The 19,287-nt window shown below is 32.4% G+C and overlaps 1 protein-coding gene across 1 annotated transcript; it reads left to right on the top strand.

Moving 5' to 3' along the window:
* The first annotated feature begins 8,176 nt into the window (after nucleotides 1-8,176).
* Nucleotides 8,177-11,071, top strand: LOC124369554 (protein gustavus-like). The gene is made up of 4 exons (XM_046827582.1): nucleotides 8,177-8,293; nucleotides 8,570-8,749; nucleotides 10,173-10,326; nucleotides 10,920-11,071. Exons 1-4 carry the CDS (start codon nucleotides 8,177-8,179, stop codon nucleotides 11,069-11,071), a joined length of 603 nt encoding a protein of 200 aa, XP_046683538.1.
* Nucleotides 11,072-19,287: the final 8,216 nt, after the last annotated feature.

The raw sequence follows: 19,287 nt of genomic DNA, 5'->3' as shown, positions 1-19,287 counted from the left end.
TGGGACCGTGGACGACCTGGATGAACTCCTAACCAGATAAATATAATTAGATAAATTTGAATTAAGTTAATTTAACATACTCCCCAGTTATAAAACCATGTTTATATTTACATTTTTTTCTAGATAGCAAAGTATATTATTTACAGTTCTCATCCATTTACTTGTAAAATCCGAATAACAATCAAACAATAATTAATCAGTTGAACTATTAATTTAAATTATATTTTGATAATAATATGTGGAAGTTTTAATCAGTTTAGCCTAAGGATTGCATACACAAATCATGTTGAAATTACGTTCATTTTACTTTTAATTATAGCTTTGTTTCCTTATTTTTACTTTTAAATGTTTAATTTCAATATACAAACGGGATAATCTTATTTAATTATGTGTGTATATGTGTATGTATGTATGTGTATGTGTGTATGTGTATATATGTATATATATATATATGTATGTATGTATGTATGTGTGTGTATGTGTGTATGTATGTATATAAATCACAAATTTTAAATATATATGAATAAAAAAACTAATTATTGTTTATATTTGAATAAAGAAATGAAAAATCTTTTATTTGTTATTATTATTATTATTATTATTATGATTAGTGTCTCTCTAAACTATGTTTACTTTGAGTCGAGTAAGTGTTAAAGTAATATAATTTATATTTTATTCTCAAGCATAACATATGTTCTAAAAGAAAGGTTTTTTTCTTTTTTGTACCCTAGGTATGTTTTTTTATATTCTTAAGTGTATGCTACAATAATACTACCATTTCATAGCTTATTTTCCAAATATATCTTTTTTGGTAGGCACTACTTATCTACAACTAGTGTATAGTGTGACCGATATATATATATACACTAAGTATAGATCTATATCTACAATTTGGTGTATTCTAGGTACAACAGAGTAAAATCAAACCATGAGGACTTATATTTGTATCTAAGGAAAGACTTTTCACCTATTTCATTTACTTACTTTCATAGAAGAATTATAAAGTTATTTTACTGTCTGTATTTTAATTTAAACATGCTATTAATACGTGCTAGGTAACTTTTCATGTCATAACTCAGTTATTCAAATAACTATTAATAGTTAAGTTCTGCAACTTTATGTAATAATATAATATTTCGTGTAAAAGTACTTTTCTTTTCATACGTTATTCTTTGTCAAAAAGTTTTCATTGTTTTATTTGTGAGCGTGTTTTCAGGTGTAAGCGCGCACCTGAATTCGTGTCTTCCAAATCTGTAATGTTTATTTATACAAATCGTTATCCATTAAATTTGTCCCTTTATGACTTGCGTAGTTTTGGTAGCTTAATATACCTAACATTTATCTGTATATAAAATAATTAAAAATAAGATAAATTATTCAATATACAAGTTGTAACCATTGGCAATATTTTCAAAACATCCACGGATGGCGCAACTAAGGACTGTGTGGCAGGCCTGTTCGGTGCTCTTGACAGTGAACTCGAACTAGACAGCTACAGAAATATTCCATGTGAACAGTTTGACTACCACTATCAGCTAACCGATGCTTTCATCAGTCAACTCGTAAAGGGGTTCAAAATTATTAATTTCAATATTAGGTGTTATTATAAAAACATTGACAACATTATTCTATTAACAAACAGTATTGATGTAATATTCGATTGCATAGTCTTTACTGAAGCATGGCTCGACAAAAACAAATTTTTTGTACAGTTAGACAATTATGACATATTTTGTACTTCTGAGAATTGGAATAGGAACGATGGAGTTATTGTTTATATTAGGACAGAACTAAATGCGTTATCGCAACAGATAAAACTTGGTAATGCATCAGGACTCAAGCTAGACTTTGACATCGACAATAGACACTACATAATAACAGCAGTATACCGCAGTCCTACTATGAACGTTGACTTATTTCTACATGACCTTGAATCTTATATAACTGGACTTAGTGAAAACATTACAAACGTGTTTATTGGTGACGTTAATATTGATACCTTACAAACTACTAGACATAAAAATGATAAGGACTCTTATTTAAACATTCTATACTGAGTGTATAACATTACCGACTAGAGTAACTGAACATTCTCTGAGCTGTATCGACCATATATTTATTAAACACTTTGACTATACTGCGATCAGCTCCGGGGTACTGTATACTGACGTGACTGACCACTACACCGTCACAGCGAGGATACAGAGTGCAAACAGTAACACCACAGACACGTCTGACTTGACTAAAACATATGTTGATATGGACAAATTACAAGGTTTAATACAGTCCCAGCCCTGGGACAGTGTCCTGGCCCAGGGAAATGTTAATATGAGCTGCAATAAATTTCTCGAAATTTATCACAATCTTAGAAATCAGTCAGAAGTATCAAAACAACCAAATACTCGTAATAAAAAACTAAAACCTTGGATAAATATAACTCTCATACGTAATATTAGGAAAAGAGATAAGTTGAGTAAACGGATTAAAAAACAACCTTGGAATGAAAATTTGAGAATTTATTACACCCGGTTTAGAAACCAACTTAGTGGCCAAATAAAAATTTCAAAAATTACTTATTATAGACAAAAAATATTGGATTCATCTGGAGATCCAAAACGTTTCTGGAAAATAGTCAATGAATTAAGCGGTAAAAAAATTAATAAAAATTATTTTCCAATAGCATCATTTATGGGGGGCTCGGATGTCGGTGGTGGGGGCGTGCCGGCGGTGGCACAATCCTTTAATACATTTTTTTCAAATGTAGGGAATAAGTTGGCCACTAGCTGCCTCCGCCATTGGGCCTGCCGTTGATCGATGATTCCGCGTACAGAGTCGGGCACGAGTTTCATCTGGAGCCAGTCTCCGCCATCCAGGTGTTGAGGTGTGTCGGGGAGATGCGTGGCGGTTCGGCCCCCGGCATGGATGCTTTTCCGGCCGCTATTCTCAAAAATTGTATTGAGTATTTACTTTTACCCTTGACCCACATCATTAATCAAAGTCTAACTTCTGGAATCTTTCCAGATCAGTTCAGGGTTGCAAAGGTCATTCCAATATTCAAAGCAAACAGTAAAACCGATTTAAACAATTATAGGCCGATCTCATTACTTAGTGTACTATCTAAAGTATTGGAGAAGTGTGTTAAATATCAATTGCAATCGTATTTGGAACTTAATAATATTTTATCAGAAAACCAATTTGGATTTAGAAGTGGAAAAAATACGACAGACGCTCTTTTCCTGCTAAACAAAGTGATCATGGAGTCAATCAATGCTAATGAAAAAGTGTTAGTTATTTTTATTGACTTGGCGAAAGCCTTTGACTCAATTGATAGACAAATCCTATTTTCAAAATTAGAATGTGTTGGAGTGAGGGGTGTGGCCTTGAACTGGTTTAAGAGTTATTTGAGTGATAGGAAACAAGTAGTATCAATTAATAATCAAACTAGTGATGTCCTCAGTGTAGAGTATGGTGTAGTTCAAGGCAGTACACTCGGACCTTTACTATTCTTAATATATATAAATAATATTGACAAACTGAATTTAACAGGAAGACTTTTTCTATTTGCAGATGACACGGCAATAATATTAAAAGGTAGGAACTGGAATGAAGTGTATGAAATTGCATCAAGGGAAATAACATTAATACATAAATGGTTTAATAATAATGTGCTAACCATGAACGTAGGCAAAACTAAATGTTTGCCAATTGCCCTTCGTGCCGCGGGTGGGCCGCCCGCTGATCTCAGATTGATGCTCCACTCTTGTGGTAACGCAGTAAATCGGTGCTGTTCCTGTAACGTCATTAAAAGGGTAGACCAGTATAAGTATTTGGGAGTAATTTTGGACTCGAAATTGAAATTTGACAACCACATCGAGAAAATTAAGAACAACTTTAGAAAATTAATATATGTTTTTTATCAGCTGAATCGGATACTAAATTGTGATGAAATCAAGCGTGTATATTTTGCTTATGCGCAATCTATCCTGTTGTATGGAATAGTTGCTTGGGGAGGCGCTCGTAAAAACATAATTTACCCTCTTTACATTTTACAAAAATCAGTAATAAAAGCCGGGTTTAAAAAACCGAAACGCTACCCCTCAAATCAGCTTTTTCAGGAGACAAAAATACTTACAGTAAGGCAGCTGTATATAAAATCGGTTTTGGTCTACACCTTCACGCATCGTGACTCAGTGATAACTGAGGTTACACACCAACATTTCACCAGACATGCACAACATGTTGGTATGCAGGTCCCCAGAGTAGTAACATCTGCTAATTGCACAAATTCTTTCTATGTCGCAAATTTTCTCTACAGAACAATACCTGCCCATGTAAGGGATCTGCAGGTTTCACTTAGTTTATACAAAAAACTGATCACCGCCTGGCTGGTGGAGGTGGGGGCTGACTACGCGGAGCTGCTAATCTGCCCTGAGTATACATGAATATGTCAAATTGCTGACTGACACCATCTACACAAGCACTGTGTCTGAGCTGGTCTTCCCTCGTCCATGCGTGTATTGAAATATTAAAGTTCTAAATTTTTTGCAAAGCCCTCAATTTTTTAATTGAATTTATTTTAAATTGAACTTTTTATCCTATTTTAAATTAATTGAAGTCGGGGGTTTTATTATTAGTTCATACTTTGTTTTTATGTTTTAATTCATTAATTGTTTTTAATGATTACTTTTTTCGTAAATATTTTTCATAAAGTAAATGGTTAAAAACATCTTTGAACCTACATGAGGAAGAAAAGTATTTCTGTAGTGCTAGTCAAATACGGTGGTTGATGCATTAAGTGTAGTTACAACTATTCTGTAGCAGTCTTAGTTTGCACTTATTTTTATTAACGTAAACTGTACATATATTTCTAAATTTATTTAGTTCTTTAGTGTAATGTGTTTCTTTTTTATCTTTCTTTCTGTCTTTTTATATATTACGTAGTAAGCGCACAGTTTTTTTAATGGAACTCAGAGCCACGCACAGGATTCGTCCCATGTGGCTCTTTATTAATTTTGTAATGTGTGATTGATTAACAAATAAAGTCTTTCTGATTTCTGATTTCTTATGCGGGATTTTGTCAAGTGCAGTGTTTCTTGGGTTAAAGTGAAAAGTATTGTCATTGGTATTGTAGTGTATGGGGTAAGTTTCTAGCTGCATTATTTTATTTTATTTTTCACCAATATAATAAGGAATCTTATTATACTGGTACTGCACGATGTAATTCGGTAGACGCTCTCCATAAAATGTATTCGATCTAGGCACTTCAAATGTTTATTTACTTCTTCTGTTAACTTTTTTGTGAATAATGCGTCTAAGATCGTTTATTTGTAAATTTGTTATTATTGTGTTATATGTATATACACATATTGGAGAGAGTGTTTTTGCTTGTTTTCTTAGGTCTACCAGCTGTACATTTTCGTTTTTATTACTTTAAACACGTATCTTGTATGTTTTTACTTTATTTAAATGTCTTAGCAACTGCTCCCCAGACATTTACACCGTACCTAATAACCTGTATTGTATAACCGTACCTGTCTATTGTGTTGTCTACTCTATACATTAATATTAAACAAGGTGTCAGTTTCTTTAGTAATTTATTAATGTTGCCTTTCCAAATTAAATTATTGTCTACCAAAACTCCGAAATATTTACATTTTACTGTTAATTTTATAGTCTCACACATACACTCTATTCCTACCACATTCTTATTCATATGTAAACAGTCACATGCGTGATAATTAATTTGCGGAATTTCTATTACCGGTACTTTAAAATTTTTATGTGAAAGTGCATAATTAATATTCTTTGCTAATTAATAACGAGTCCTTTATCATGTGCCCATTTTGTTAGTTTATTATCTGATTGGAGGAATTTATGCGCTAAATTCTGTTTCTTGTGCCCTGACGTCAAAACTATATCATTGGCATATGCTTGAATCTTACATTCTCTACAATCTCAAATATTTCATTTTAATAAACTATAAACATTAGAGGGCCAACATGACTACCTTGTGGTATCCCGTAGTTCACGTCTTTTAATTCACTGTTATATCCATCTACGTTTATTTTAAATTTTATGTTTTTTAAATATGACTGAAACCATCTTAGATATATAACTTTTATTCCTGTTTTATTTAATGCAGTAACTAATTCTAATATAAAATTTTAAAACAGTATATCTAATATATAGTTCGTAAAATTTGTAAATTCTTTTAAGGCATGCTCTCTGCTTATTCCCCTTTAAAAAGCAAACTCGTATTCGTTTATTTTGCCATTTTCGGTGAGGTATTTTTATAAGTGGGTAGCCACATATTTCTCTATTACTTTTCAAGCACTGGGAGTATTGCTATTGGGCGGTAATTCTGCATTTGAGTCATTTTTTGCTTTTAGGTGTAGGTCTTATAATTGAGGTTTTTAAGCATTCAGGGAATATTCCCTGGCTTAGGGAATTGTTTATTATTCTAGAAAGTAATTCTGATAATTGGTCTATAATTGCTACAGTGTTCTTTAAACTTATACTATCCAAGTCTGGAGATTTATTAATATCTATCTTTAGTACTGTGTCTTTAATGGTTTTTGGCTTTGATCTAGGTACATATATGTAACATTGATCTATTTGACGGTCTATGTCTTGATATGTTCTGTTATATTTACACTTGCGTTTAATTTGATCCACACCTTCTACAAAATAGTTGGCAAACTTACAATATCTTTCTTTGTATTCTTTGCACCTTTGCTACCATTATTACTTCATCTAAGAACTTCCTTTGTTTTCTGCCCAGTAGACTATTTAAATTCTGCCAAGATTTTGTAATGTCGTATTTTGTGTTATTAAAAGAAGCCACATAGTACTTGTTTTCCTTATTTTTTTATCATATTGTTCACTCTATTTCTGAAGTTAATCTATGCGTTTCTATATTGTTTGTTATTTGGATTAGACTTACATATTATAAATAGCCTATCCCGTTCTTTTATCATATAAAGTAGGTCATAATAAAATACTTTCTAGTAAGCTTGGTTTTCTAGTACACTTTTTTGAATGTGTCAAACAATTTTTAAAACCCCTCATTGACATCCTCTGCAACTATTGCCATCCAATCGGTGTTTGTTAAACTGTACCTTAACTTCCTTTCGCGATACAGGCCTTTGACTAGTTTTATGGTTATAAAAAAATAAAATTCGGGGTAACCTTGTAACAGATATATACATTTTCGATTTATGGTAGTTTTGGATTCTGGAAGCCATAATCAGAGAAATTTTAAAAAATCTCCCGGATATTTCGTCACGAGGGCGCTTGTAATAGGTAGATTTTTAAAAATCTATCTATAACAGCACATAGCTGACCATCTCAGACGTCCGTACACACAATCGACCGCTAGTTTTGAAAGCAGATCCGGACGCTTTACAACAGGACTATGCAGAATAGTGGGATAGTCTTTACGATCCGTAAATGTGCATATATTCTAATGTTCGAATGACTATGTCACAGAAACCCCATAAATACGATAGGAGATATTTTCGGCTATGTATCAACACATATCATCCTAGGTCAGATAGAGTCATATCTTGTACAAATATTCGTTTACATGTACTATGATTTACTGGGCATGATACATGAAATATATATATATACGTTTAGTCCAATAAATCGTAATATACGTAATTGGATATTGGGCAATTTAAGACTATTCCAGACCTCGTGTCCCGTAACAGGTAACATTCAAAGTTTTAAGTCTAAGTGTGTATCCGTCTCTTAGATAGACATAGAGACAGAGAAACAGATAAAAAAGGAACATGTGCCGTGAATATACTGACAAGAAGATGACAGAAGAGACGTTATTATCACATCCTGATCGATAAGCTACAATAATGCTCAGCTAATAATGAATCCGTTCGTATTATTCGATATTCCTTATCACACGTCTGCTGAACATCGATTAAACAAAAAATAAATAACTGTATCTAATATAAATACGTTTGCTTTAATTAGTCAAGATAAAATACTAACATTCTTGTCTATTCATCCCGGAATTCGTACAGGTGAAAGTATAATTTAAATCTCCATAAAATGTTTCCACGAAAGTTATTAAAAAATATTATTGTTTGGGAAAAATTAAATTGCATATGGCTTTATATTTTAATGTATTGCAGTAAATTTTCACATCATTTCTAGGGCGATGAGAGGCATACAATCCCGGTATGACATCGTCCTTAAAGACTTGGATGAAGAGGAGAAACCGCACGTCCACTACAGCTGGACAATATTAGACGCCGTTCTTCATCTTTCCCGTCCGGTAAGTGAGCATGTTATCTTCTATTACATTTCATACTTATAACAAGTAGTGCCGAATATAAGTTAGTACAAAACTTAATTAAATAAGGTTATTTAAATATTTTATTAAATACATTAATATGTATTAAATTATCCTAGTTGCAGCAATGTACAGAATACGCCCTCGAACGTCTGATTTTACACTAACTACATAACTAAATAGTTTATTCATTACATTTTGTCTTAAACATTATGTTTCACACTATAATGTGAACCTATAAGAACGTTTTGAATACAGTTGCAGCCGACCGATTTACGATTCCCTCGGGCAACTGCGACGGAGGATTTTGAGGAGGCCCGGCTTCTCACCGAAGGCCTTTATGTGTGGGAGATGGACTGGCCTTCAGAGAACCGTGGCAGTCATGCTGTAGTGGGCGTGGCCACAAAAGGAGGCCTGATGTACCCCATGAAACGAAAGGTGAGTTGTTATACTTATTACTAGAAGCATTCTTTCCTGCTCGTATAGGAACCACTCAGTCCTAGAGTGTTATCCTTTCCCTGCGATATAATTCTCTGACTCTCAGTACCTAATGATTTACTATTGATTATAGTGATCTTTATTCCAAATTAAGTTACAGAACAACAAATTGAAAACATTTAGGAACTTACACTGCCACGTATTTACAAGTACAGGCGTGGCAGTGCGATTAGATAATAATAACATAGTAATTGAGTTCAGTCCTTATCTCAATGTAAGGTCACTTCTTATTCCATTGTCGATATGAACTACGGGACTAAAATATATCCAAGAATATTATTTCTAATATCAGATTTTCTAGTTTGATTTTATAAATACACGTACAAGGGGATTCACATCCGTAATTATTTTGATTTAATTTCGGGTAGCTCCAAGAATCACAATTTCCCAGCGATCAATAATCAGTATCATATATTGTATGCGGAGTAAGCTATACTGGTTACAAACATTGTACATTGTTTATTATTCTTAGAATTGAAAGTAATGAATACGCCACACCACATTTCGTGTAACAAGCTTCGCTAGGGTTGTAGACTGAATTTCAGGTCAAATTTTTAAGTTCATTTTATTCTTGAAATGTCCTGTGGTCAGATAAACAGATATAGGCCTATATAGTTCAGAAAAGAACTTTATTGTGAACAGAAAAAAATAAGAAATTATGTCAGTATACAAAGCGATAGGCTTCAATAACGCCCAGCCAAATTGAATGCTTGAAATTGCAGCATGATAAAGCTCTTTCTACTTCTATGTACTAAGGAATTTTAATGAAAAATATCAAAATTGCAAATGATCTTGTCAAGAAATCTTTGCCCCATAGTACATTAACATTTTTGTCCGTTGAGTTAAGTTTCATAGCAGTCTTTAATAACAGTATCCGTGCAGTAGGGATGGTACTAAAACATACGACAGAGCTGAAATTAAATCATCTGACCAACTTTTAACACTGACTTACTCTATAGTTTTTTCTTGTTTAGTTTTACTTTTTGAATAATCTGCAAGCGTTAATGAGTCACACGTTAAAATCTCGTATGATTGAACTCAGTTTGTTTACAAATATTTCTTGTAGTGCTATTTACTCATAGTCATCGCGATTACCAATAATACCAATGTAAAATTGTTTGTTAACGTTCAACTAAGTCCCATGGAGTGCCATGCAATTTCATCGTATTTAGTGTTGCTAAGACATCCATAAGACTTCATGCAAAATTTCAAGCGTATATGTCAGTTTATTTTCGAGATGTTGCGCGGATAGACAGATTTTTTACAGCCCACGAGTTGACGCTCATTATGTAAAATTTAAGTCACAATGTAGAATATACCGATATAAATAGGAAAATGTCAGTATAGATTTTTATATTCACAGGCCGACGGCGAAGACTCCCAATATCGTTCGTGGGGGTGGGACCTGGTCACCACGAAGTTGTTTGTGGATGGAGTTGTCCACAACGGAGAGGGTGACAGGTGTTACCCCCTGCAACAAACCGAAGAGCGCTACACAGTGCCAGACAAGTTCCATGGTAAGTTGTTGATTATTTTGATTATTTATTTATTTGGGGATCCTTACTCTTCGGTATATGGAGAATAAAGTTCCTAACCAGTTGTGATATAATATTTTTATACTATGTAGTATAATTTGGGATTGGATATTGCCATATCTGAAACACGAAAGTTACAAGACACATTGTTAATTATTAACTAACTGTCATAAACTAAGTGATACTAACTCTTGTACCTTTCTTTAATTTGGGATCTATTAACTTACTCAGTAATACTCACTTCAGTAAGAAAAAGAGGTATTCTTAATAGATTAGATATAGAAATTGTTGCTAATAATGAGTGTTATTAAGCTACAAAGGCTCGTCTTCAATAACAGTAGCGTAAATGGAAGTGTGAATGAATGTATATTTTTTGTATTTGTTGTATATGTTTCTAGAAGTTGAATGCTTTAAACGTGTTTTCAAAATTCGAGTCCTACAACCAATGCAGTAAATCTTACGCATTTTGAAAAGAATCTTATTTTAGTAAAACATTAATACAATAAGTGATGTGTGTAATGAATTACAACTACATGTTACGATTACAGTGAATAAAAACAATTGTTCTGTTACAGTTGTGCTGGACATGACGGACGGCACTCTGTCCTTCATCGTGAACGGGAAATGGCTGGGGACAGCGCTCAGCGGAATGGCCGGGCACTGCCTGTACCCGATTGTCAACTCTAGACAGGGTAACTGTAGAATCTGGCGCTGGCTCAGGTGGTAAGTTGATACCTGCAAGTGAGTAGAGCATGAAAGTGATATAAATTAATATTATAATTGTATTTATTATAGGTGATGGATTCTCATTTACAATTCAGTGAAGTCCTTAACATTATTGAGCAAAAGAATTCATGGAAGTATGTTTTATAGTTTCTTATTATATTAGTTGAATGTGATATTATATGAAATATACTCTAGTTACTTTGTTATGTAGTAATTGTAAAAGTAAATGGAAACCCACGCACATTAGGTAAATTAAAAGAAAAACTCGCATATACGTTGGTTTATCAGTTCTATTGAAATGAATTCATTTTTTAATAATTTTATTTGTATACACATAACACAAAAAAAACTTGCTCATGAAGTTTAAAATTTTAATGTTCTATCCCATATCCAGTCTTTTTTTAAATTCTGAGACAATTTTTATTCACACTACTGGATATATAATTCTGTTTACAGAGTAATAATTTTTATAAATATTGGAACTTTATAATTTAAAGCTTTATTATAAAATCAAGCCTACCTAATAAGGGAGGGGAGCAATGTATGGTCTGTAGGCGACAACCTGATCAAGGACAGGCCTATCGACCATGCATTGCTCTAACCTGGGTGTGTGGACAACTGGATCATGTAGACATTGATATCTGTGATAGTGGTGGATACATGTTCAAGGTTTTAAGCACAGGCAGTCCCAATTCCTGACAAGGTTGGTTTATTTTTTTAACCCTAGAACTGGCGGTCATTTCATCCTGTAGTGTCGGGCTGTTTTGGAGCTTCGCGCAAGGTTTTTTTAAAAAAAATTATTAAAAATATAAAATAAAAGCAATATAAATAAGAGTATATATTTTTGTGTTCAGAATGAAACGTAGAATTGCACTATATTGTAAAATTAACCATCAAAAATTTTCTAATAAACCCTTTTTTTAATCAAATATAAAATTTACGAAAAATATTTCTTAAATTTGGGGGGGACCATACCTAGCAAATGAAGTTATAGTGAGAAATATTTATAAGTGAGATAGCCATTCTGTGTCAAATTTTATCTAGTTTCAGAAAAACATAAAACATTATACACATTTATGAAAGCATCATAAAGCTATAGAACAAAAAGCAGCGATGCGTATAAATTCTGAAAATCGGGTGTACACGTAAGACTTTGGTAAAACAAGTTTTTCAAATACATTTATCTATGAATACATGTTATTTTGCATATTTTATTACTTAGAATAAAATAGAATATACAGTAGTAATGAAATAATTACCATAAATTATTTTTTGAAAAGTAAAAAAAGTTAAATTTTGCCATTATTCAAAAATTTTGCGAAAAATTTTCATTCAGCAAAATATAAAATAGTTTCTAAAGCTTGTACTATATCTAAATTTATAAATTTATGGTTTATAAGTAATAGGAAATATTATGTAGTTAGAAAACTATAAATATAACTAAAGATATAAAAAAAAATAGAGAATAACCCAAACAGTTATTATATATAACCAAAGAAATTACAGGAAATATATATTTTATTGTGAAAACTATCTATTTACCAAAAATAAATAGTTACTTCAGAGCTAAAAGAGTTCTATAAATAACGTTTAGTAAGTGAAAACAATAACAAACTATGTGAAATGAATTTTAGCCAAGTCATTTTGCCATAGCCTACACAAAGCCGGTAATTTCTCAAACATATTTCAGTAAATAGAAATTGATTCATTCTAAAATATATATGTTTACACTACTACGACATCAAACAACACACTACACATTAAATACGACACTAAAACACGCGTAAAACTATTAAAACTTACAAATATCCACAGCTCGGCACGAAAGTGATACAGAACGGCAGCGGCAATATGGCGGTCACAACAAACGGAGTCGCGTTTTCTTTTACGTTCAAAATAACAAGCTTGCTACGTCATAACCATAATACAAAGAGGAATAAAACTCATCTGTTCCTTAGCATTTTTCTTCCCGAATCCAATGGTGCATGAATTATATCGATACGTTACCGGAGTATATTATAAAAAGTAATTATAGGAGGGAATGTTTGATCGACAAAATTTTGACGGTTAACACCACAAAAGCGGCATTAACCGACATAATTATGTCGATTAACAGTTCTAGGGTTAAATATGTTTTATTCATGTTTTACATGGTATTATTATGTTCTGACGAGGTAGTATTTTTTTAGGTATTTTATTGCGAATTCCCTGTTTGTCTTGAGGTATTAAATTGTGGTCGTAAGCTGTCAAGTATGAAGTAATCCTTTACTACAACAATAAAACCTAATTTCATTTATTCTGGAAATATTCTATGTGTCCACAGCTTATAACATGGAAGAATGATGTTAAATTATGATATTTTTCATAAAGACAAGGAGAAGTCATTGGCGAAACATGCTGTTGAGCACAAAACAGATAAAATTGAAGAATGTAATAATCTTAAAGGAATAATAAGGTCTTCCGTGCTCCTGAAGAGATTTAAATAGGTTAATATTTAAAAATCTCTTAAAAAAGCGACAAAACAATTTATTGCTGTTGCACTATGGATGAAACAGTTGGGTCTTTTAATGGTGTACATAGTTCCGGTTATTTTCTTATATTTTACTAGTAATAATTATAAATTAACATTCTTCTAACTTTGTTAACAATTTCGCTGGTATTGAGCTTTGAAGACCCAAGTTGTTGTAAGAAAGTGATATATGAATTAAAAACTTTTCTGGATTGCTTGATTCTGTTTCAATTTTAGACCCGTGTATGGATAAACTAATGCACTCTCAAATAAATATACTAGTTTTCTAACTAACCACAATTATAACGTTTCAAATAGTGAAAAATATCAAGTTCTTTCAAGTTCGTTGTTCCAACAAAAATTTATTTATTTTAGCGCATGATAGTAGAATAGTAACATATCAAGTAGTGACTAAAAATACTCCATTACATGATCTACTTTGAAGCATTTTGTAACTTTATTCATACTGTACATTACTAGACGAGTTTTATAATTCAATTGCCATTTCTTTTCGCCGAGAGGTTTTGAATTTTCGGACTTGAAAATTAACATTACTAGTATAGAAACAAAATGATCAATTGTTGTATCGATAAAAATGTAATTTGAATTGTCTTGTAAGTAGTAGTTTTATTAAAATTCCAACTGCACATAAAATTGAGTTTTCTTTCATATGTGCAATTCGTTACACTATTAGTAGTAACACATTTCTATGTTAAAAGTGACACAACTCGTATCACATCGTACAATTCCAACTGCACATAAAATTGAGTTTTCTTTCATATGTGCAATTCGTTACACTATTAGTAGTAACACATTTCTATGTTAAAAGTGACATAACTCGTATCACATCGTACAATTGCAAATTAAAATATAAATGGTAATTTAAGAAAATTCAGGTGACCCCAAATTAAAATGAACCCGGAATAACAAATACTCTAGTTTACGTGAAACTAAAACCTAAGTTATGACCTATCTATCGATACTATTATCTGTCCCTAAAATAATTATTTTAAAATTTGTAAATTTTGTAGCAATAGTGTGATAGTAACTACTCATTGGAGATATTAAATAACATGTACAATCATCTTTTTACACCGTTAGTGAGTTCTCAATAGCAGTTATATCACACGAAGCTAAAATGGAAATATTTATAACGCAGCTCAATGACGTATATGCATGTCACTGAAGAAAAAGTACACTATTCATATTTCTATATTATTAGTGATCAATGTATCAGAGTAATATAAAATATTTTACTGCTTCCTTTAAATATTTCTGCTGACCACACAATATGTGATTGTCATATTGAGAATAGTATAGCAAGATTATTTTTATATCATGGAAGAGCAGGTTCATGAACTAAACCGCTAATATAATTTCTTTATATGCTTATCATTTATATTACTTAGCAAAATGCAAAAGTTCTTGTTAAAATGTGTTTTCTTTATGTTTGGTTATTGGTTATATATGGAAACCACATGCGAGTGTACGATGTGCATTACTCATATTATCAAAGCTGATAAAAATAGTAGGCTATTATAAGTCAGGATTCCTTTTATATTGATTCTATAAATTAAATAATATAATCTCAGTCCTAGTATTCAATATTACGAATCACTTTTCCAGAAGTATTTTCTTGTATGACTGAGTACCCCATAAAAGTAAATAATGCAGGACAAAGTATTATATTAGGGCCATTTAAATTATTGTTTTTTTTTCTATTCATCCCAGTGTAATTAAAGCTGCGATGTAGATTTTCTATATTTTCACAAATCTTGCACAAGTTATTTCAATATAAAATTGTAATCTGCTGTTATTCTGAAATATTTTGTTGTATCAACAGTTATAATTGTATACAGTCTCTCAATTGGTTTTTAATGTCTACATAGATGTTTAAAAAAAAAAAAGTAAAGAATGTCTTATTTTACCAGGCGAAGTTAGGGCTAAGAAGCCCTCTCTAACACTTAACCTGGGGACCAACGGCTTAAAGGTGACTTCCGAACCACCACCAATGGCCGGGCAGGCGGGCCGCTTGCAAGGACAGGATCGCTCAGCGGTCACCTGTCCAAGCAGCAGCCACGCTCGGCGTTGCTTGATCTGGTTATCTTGCGATAACCGCCGTACCCACTACACTGCGCCATTGGCCATGTTTTAGTAGTTCACATCTATATTTTATAATAATTTCCTTTCTTACTCTATATTTTTTTGCTCGATGTCTGTTTTTATTTACTAACTTATTGAAAACAACGCTACATAAATAATTTTTGCCACCTAAAAATTTGATAGATTATCAATGATCAAGGAGTTCACGTAGGCAATACAGTTACTGTAAACATTATGCTTTAAAAACTGAAGGCGTAATATCAATCTCTAATATCATACTGCACTTTCTCGTTCAGCATTATAATATAATATAATATATCATATAATTATGTAATTCATATTGTCTTTTGGAAAGAAACTTTGATGTTCCGGACGATTGCTGCTTTATTTTCATAAACTACTTTAACATTTGGGCTGATAGAACACTTGTGTATTGATAATTTGAAAAGTAAGATTATTTCAAGATAGACCGCGACAAATATCTGGTTATTCTTGTTGGACGTCCACCGGTCACGCGAGTCCCGGAAAAGCCACAGATTTAAATACGGATATCGCCAAAAGTAACGGATTTTTCCTTTTATTCCAAAAAGTTCTGTTTCAATCGTCAGTTTTATGGCATTGTTATCATAACTAGTGACGTGTCGAAACAAAATCTCAAAAAAAGTCCGCGGAGTTCGCTTCAAAGGCTGTAGCGCCTTACAGCGGACGGCTCAGGTACTACAGTATGTAAGTACACTGTGCCTGGCTGACTCGGGCAGTCACCACCCCACGATACAACGGGAATCAGGTGCAAGTAAGTCCTAGCCGTAGTAGGTACTAATTTTGCCTGCCAAAACACGCGTTTGCCTAGTCACTAACGATACGATCAGTAAATGACACTAAACCTGTTATTAGAGTATTATTTTATATAAAGAAAGTAGCAATAAAATAAATCAGTACGAATAGAACTACATTTTATTACTAGTAACGAGGAGTTTTAATTTAGTTTTTATCATGTTTATCAAGTTTCTTTTCGAGGCCGCTGTGTCGCTTGCCGTACGTTGGCAGCAGCGTTCCTTAGTTTCGAGCTTGAGTTGAACCAGCAACTGACGTGTTAGGTAACGTTTAGGTAGGAGACTAGTTATCCTAAAGCAAATGCTGACGCCTTCCCTTTATTTTCTTTTATTTCCGAGTCAGCGATGATGAAAGCCTGTTGATCCGTTGATCATCGGTGCTATATTTGCTTCGGCTTGCTTTAGTTTTTACATTAATTCGGGCCTGAGCTGAACTTGGAAACTACCTCTCCTTTTAGAACCCTGTATTTTATCCCTCTGGACTGTTCTATCCGGTGTCTTAGGGTTTTATATATATATATATATATATATATATATATATATATATATATATATATATATATATATAGTATTATAAACTAGCCCTATCCGATTAAACATTATAAGCCAATTAAAAAAAAAACTGATTTATTACTCTTCCAAAGAGTATAAAATGTAATAAACAAGGCTATTGATGAGAAGTCTGTTTTTATACTGCATGTTCTTCCATCTTACCTTGAAAGTTGGCATGAAATTATCCCTAACTACATTTGATTCCCCAAATAGTCTTAAGGAAGTAGTTTTTATGTTTCAGGATATTTTTTCAGAAATACAGAGTGGAGCGCGGTAATTTGCTTTTTTGCACTGCAGGCTGTGGCTGCACTGTTGGTCGAAGAGAGAGGGGAGTGGGCGTGGCTTATAGTGGCTGACGGGAGATTTGTATACGAGCTCCTCACGCCTGAGTTTTAATGGGGCGATCAAGCCAGGCGGAGAGAAAGAGTGGTGATGGAGGGTCCCCTCCTGCCAACTACAGATAGCCCGTGTATTAGAATAGTGGAATGAGCGGTCCGCGCGTTCTCGCTCTGTACTCCTCTGAATTTAATTTAGTTCAGTACCTGGCAAACCTATTAAAATGTATCACTGTATTTTCAAACCCCTTTCCGTAGTTTAGTACAGCATACATATATTTAAATTACATTTTCAAAGCTGGATGTTGCAGGATGCAGCACAATTAAATTGTAGGCAATCAATGTGACAAGCCTCTTAAAATGTACCACAGTGTTGTTAGCTTCTACTCTGAATTAAACACATTTCAGTAATTTGGTACAACAACATATATATATATATATATATATATATATATATATATATATATATATATATATATATATTACATTTTCAAAGCGGGATGCTGTAGGATGCATCGCAATTAAATTTATTTCATTGAACCTTGATTTTACAACGTAATTAATGGCAGGCAATTACTCTTGTCTACATACAAATAAACCAATACAACGGAGTATCGAAAGACCAAAAAAGACGTAAGGAAGTCTAATGTAACAAAGTAACCTCGTTACATTCAGTGGCGTAACTAGAAAACATTCGAGGGTGGATTAAACATCCAGGAGGATTAAAAAGAGCCCTACTTAGCATAGTAGTTAAAGAATGATCTTCAGGGTCTCCAAAAACAAAATCAACAATTAAGTTGAGTTTTTTTTATTGCATCTTTTGTAATAAAATGTAAACCAATAAAATTGTTTCGTAACATTATATTTGGTTCATTGCATTTTCCAACTGCCTTAATCAAATAAATATAATTTGTAGGTTACATTACTATTAGTTAGAAATTACTCGATAATTGCCATGTAATATAGATCAGATCAGCATTATAATCGCGTATGCCAGACGACACATGGCACTTATCAGGCTTGGTCGAAGTTGCATGCACAATTTCAAGTCTATAGCTTATTTCTCATTCTCGATATATCCAACAAACAGGCAGAGAAATCTATTGCTATTGCTATAAGTTAAAACTTGATCGTAATAATTTGATTTTATTAAAATATGAATACTTATCAAAGGACATGCCACAGAAAGGAGATATGAGTCAACCAATACTGCAACCCTGCACCAAATTTGCCTAGACTTAAGCCTTCTGAGTGACAATAGCAGACTTCAATAAATTATATAAATTTGTGTAATTGTAATTGTATCATACATCTGTATATTCGTAGCATTAGAGATCAGTAGGACTAAATTATTTTCATCATCTGTATTACATAAATATTTCTGTAATATAAGTGTAATATTTCTTACATAAATATAAGTGTTTAAAATTGTAAACCAAAAATATACTCATATATGATCTTAAACTGAATTTGTCAGTTACAGTAATATAATATAATTAGGAAAATTTTGTATTTATTAATGATGTCACGTGCTATGTTAGGTATTTAAGTCAGGTAGTTGTCATTGATTTTATCATATTTATATAATTATGTTTTTGGTTGAATATTTACTCGCAAGTTTATGTTTTAATACCCTTAGTTTATTACAGCTATTACATAACTCTTATTACAGATTTTGTAGCGTAATTATTAATTTATTTACTACCAATTAAGGACTCCACATTATAATATGTTGCTTTTGCCCTATTAATTTGAATATATTCCAATAGCACAAAAAGATTATGACATTTTATTCGTTGTGCACCATCTCACATTTTGTAAAGTGTCTTTGAAGTTATAAACAAAGTTCAATATTAATATAATTAATTCGATATAATTTCTATGT

The sequence above is a fragment of the Homalodisca vitripennis genome, chromosome X, assembly GCF_021130785.1.
Source record: "Homalodisca vitripennis isolate AUS2020 chromosome X, UT_GWSS_2.1, whole genome shotgun sequence".
In the NCBI taxonomy this organism is placed as follows: Eukaryota; Metazoa; Arthropoda; class Insecta; order Hemiptera; family Cicadellidae; genus Homalodisca; species Homalodisca vitripennis.
The sequence above is the reverse complement of the archived record's forward strand: the minus strand, read 5'-3'. Positions and strand labels throughout refer to the sequence as shown.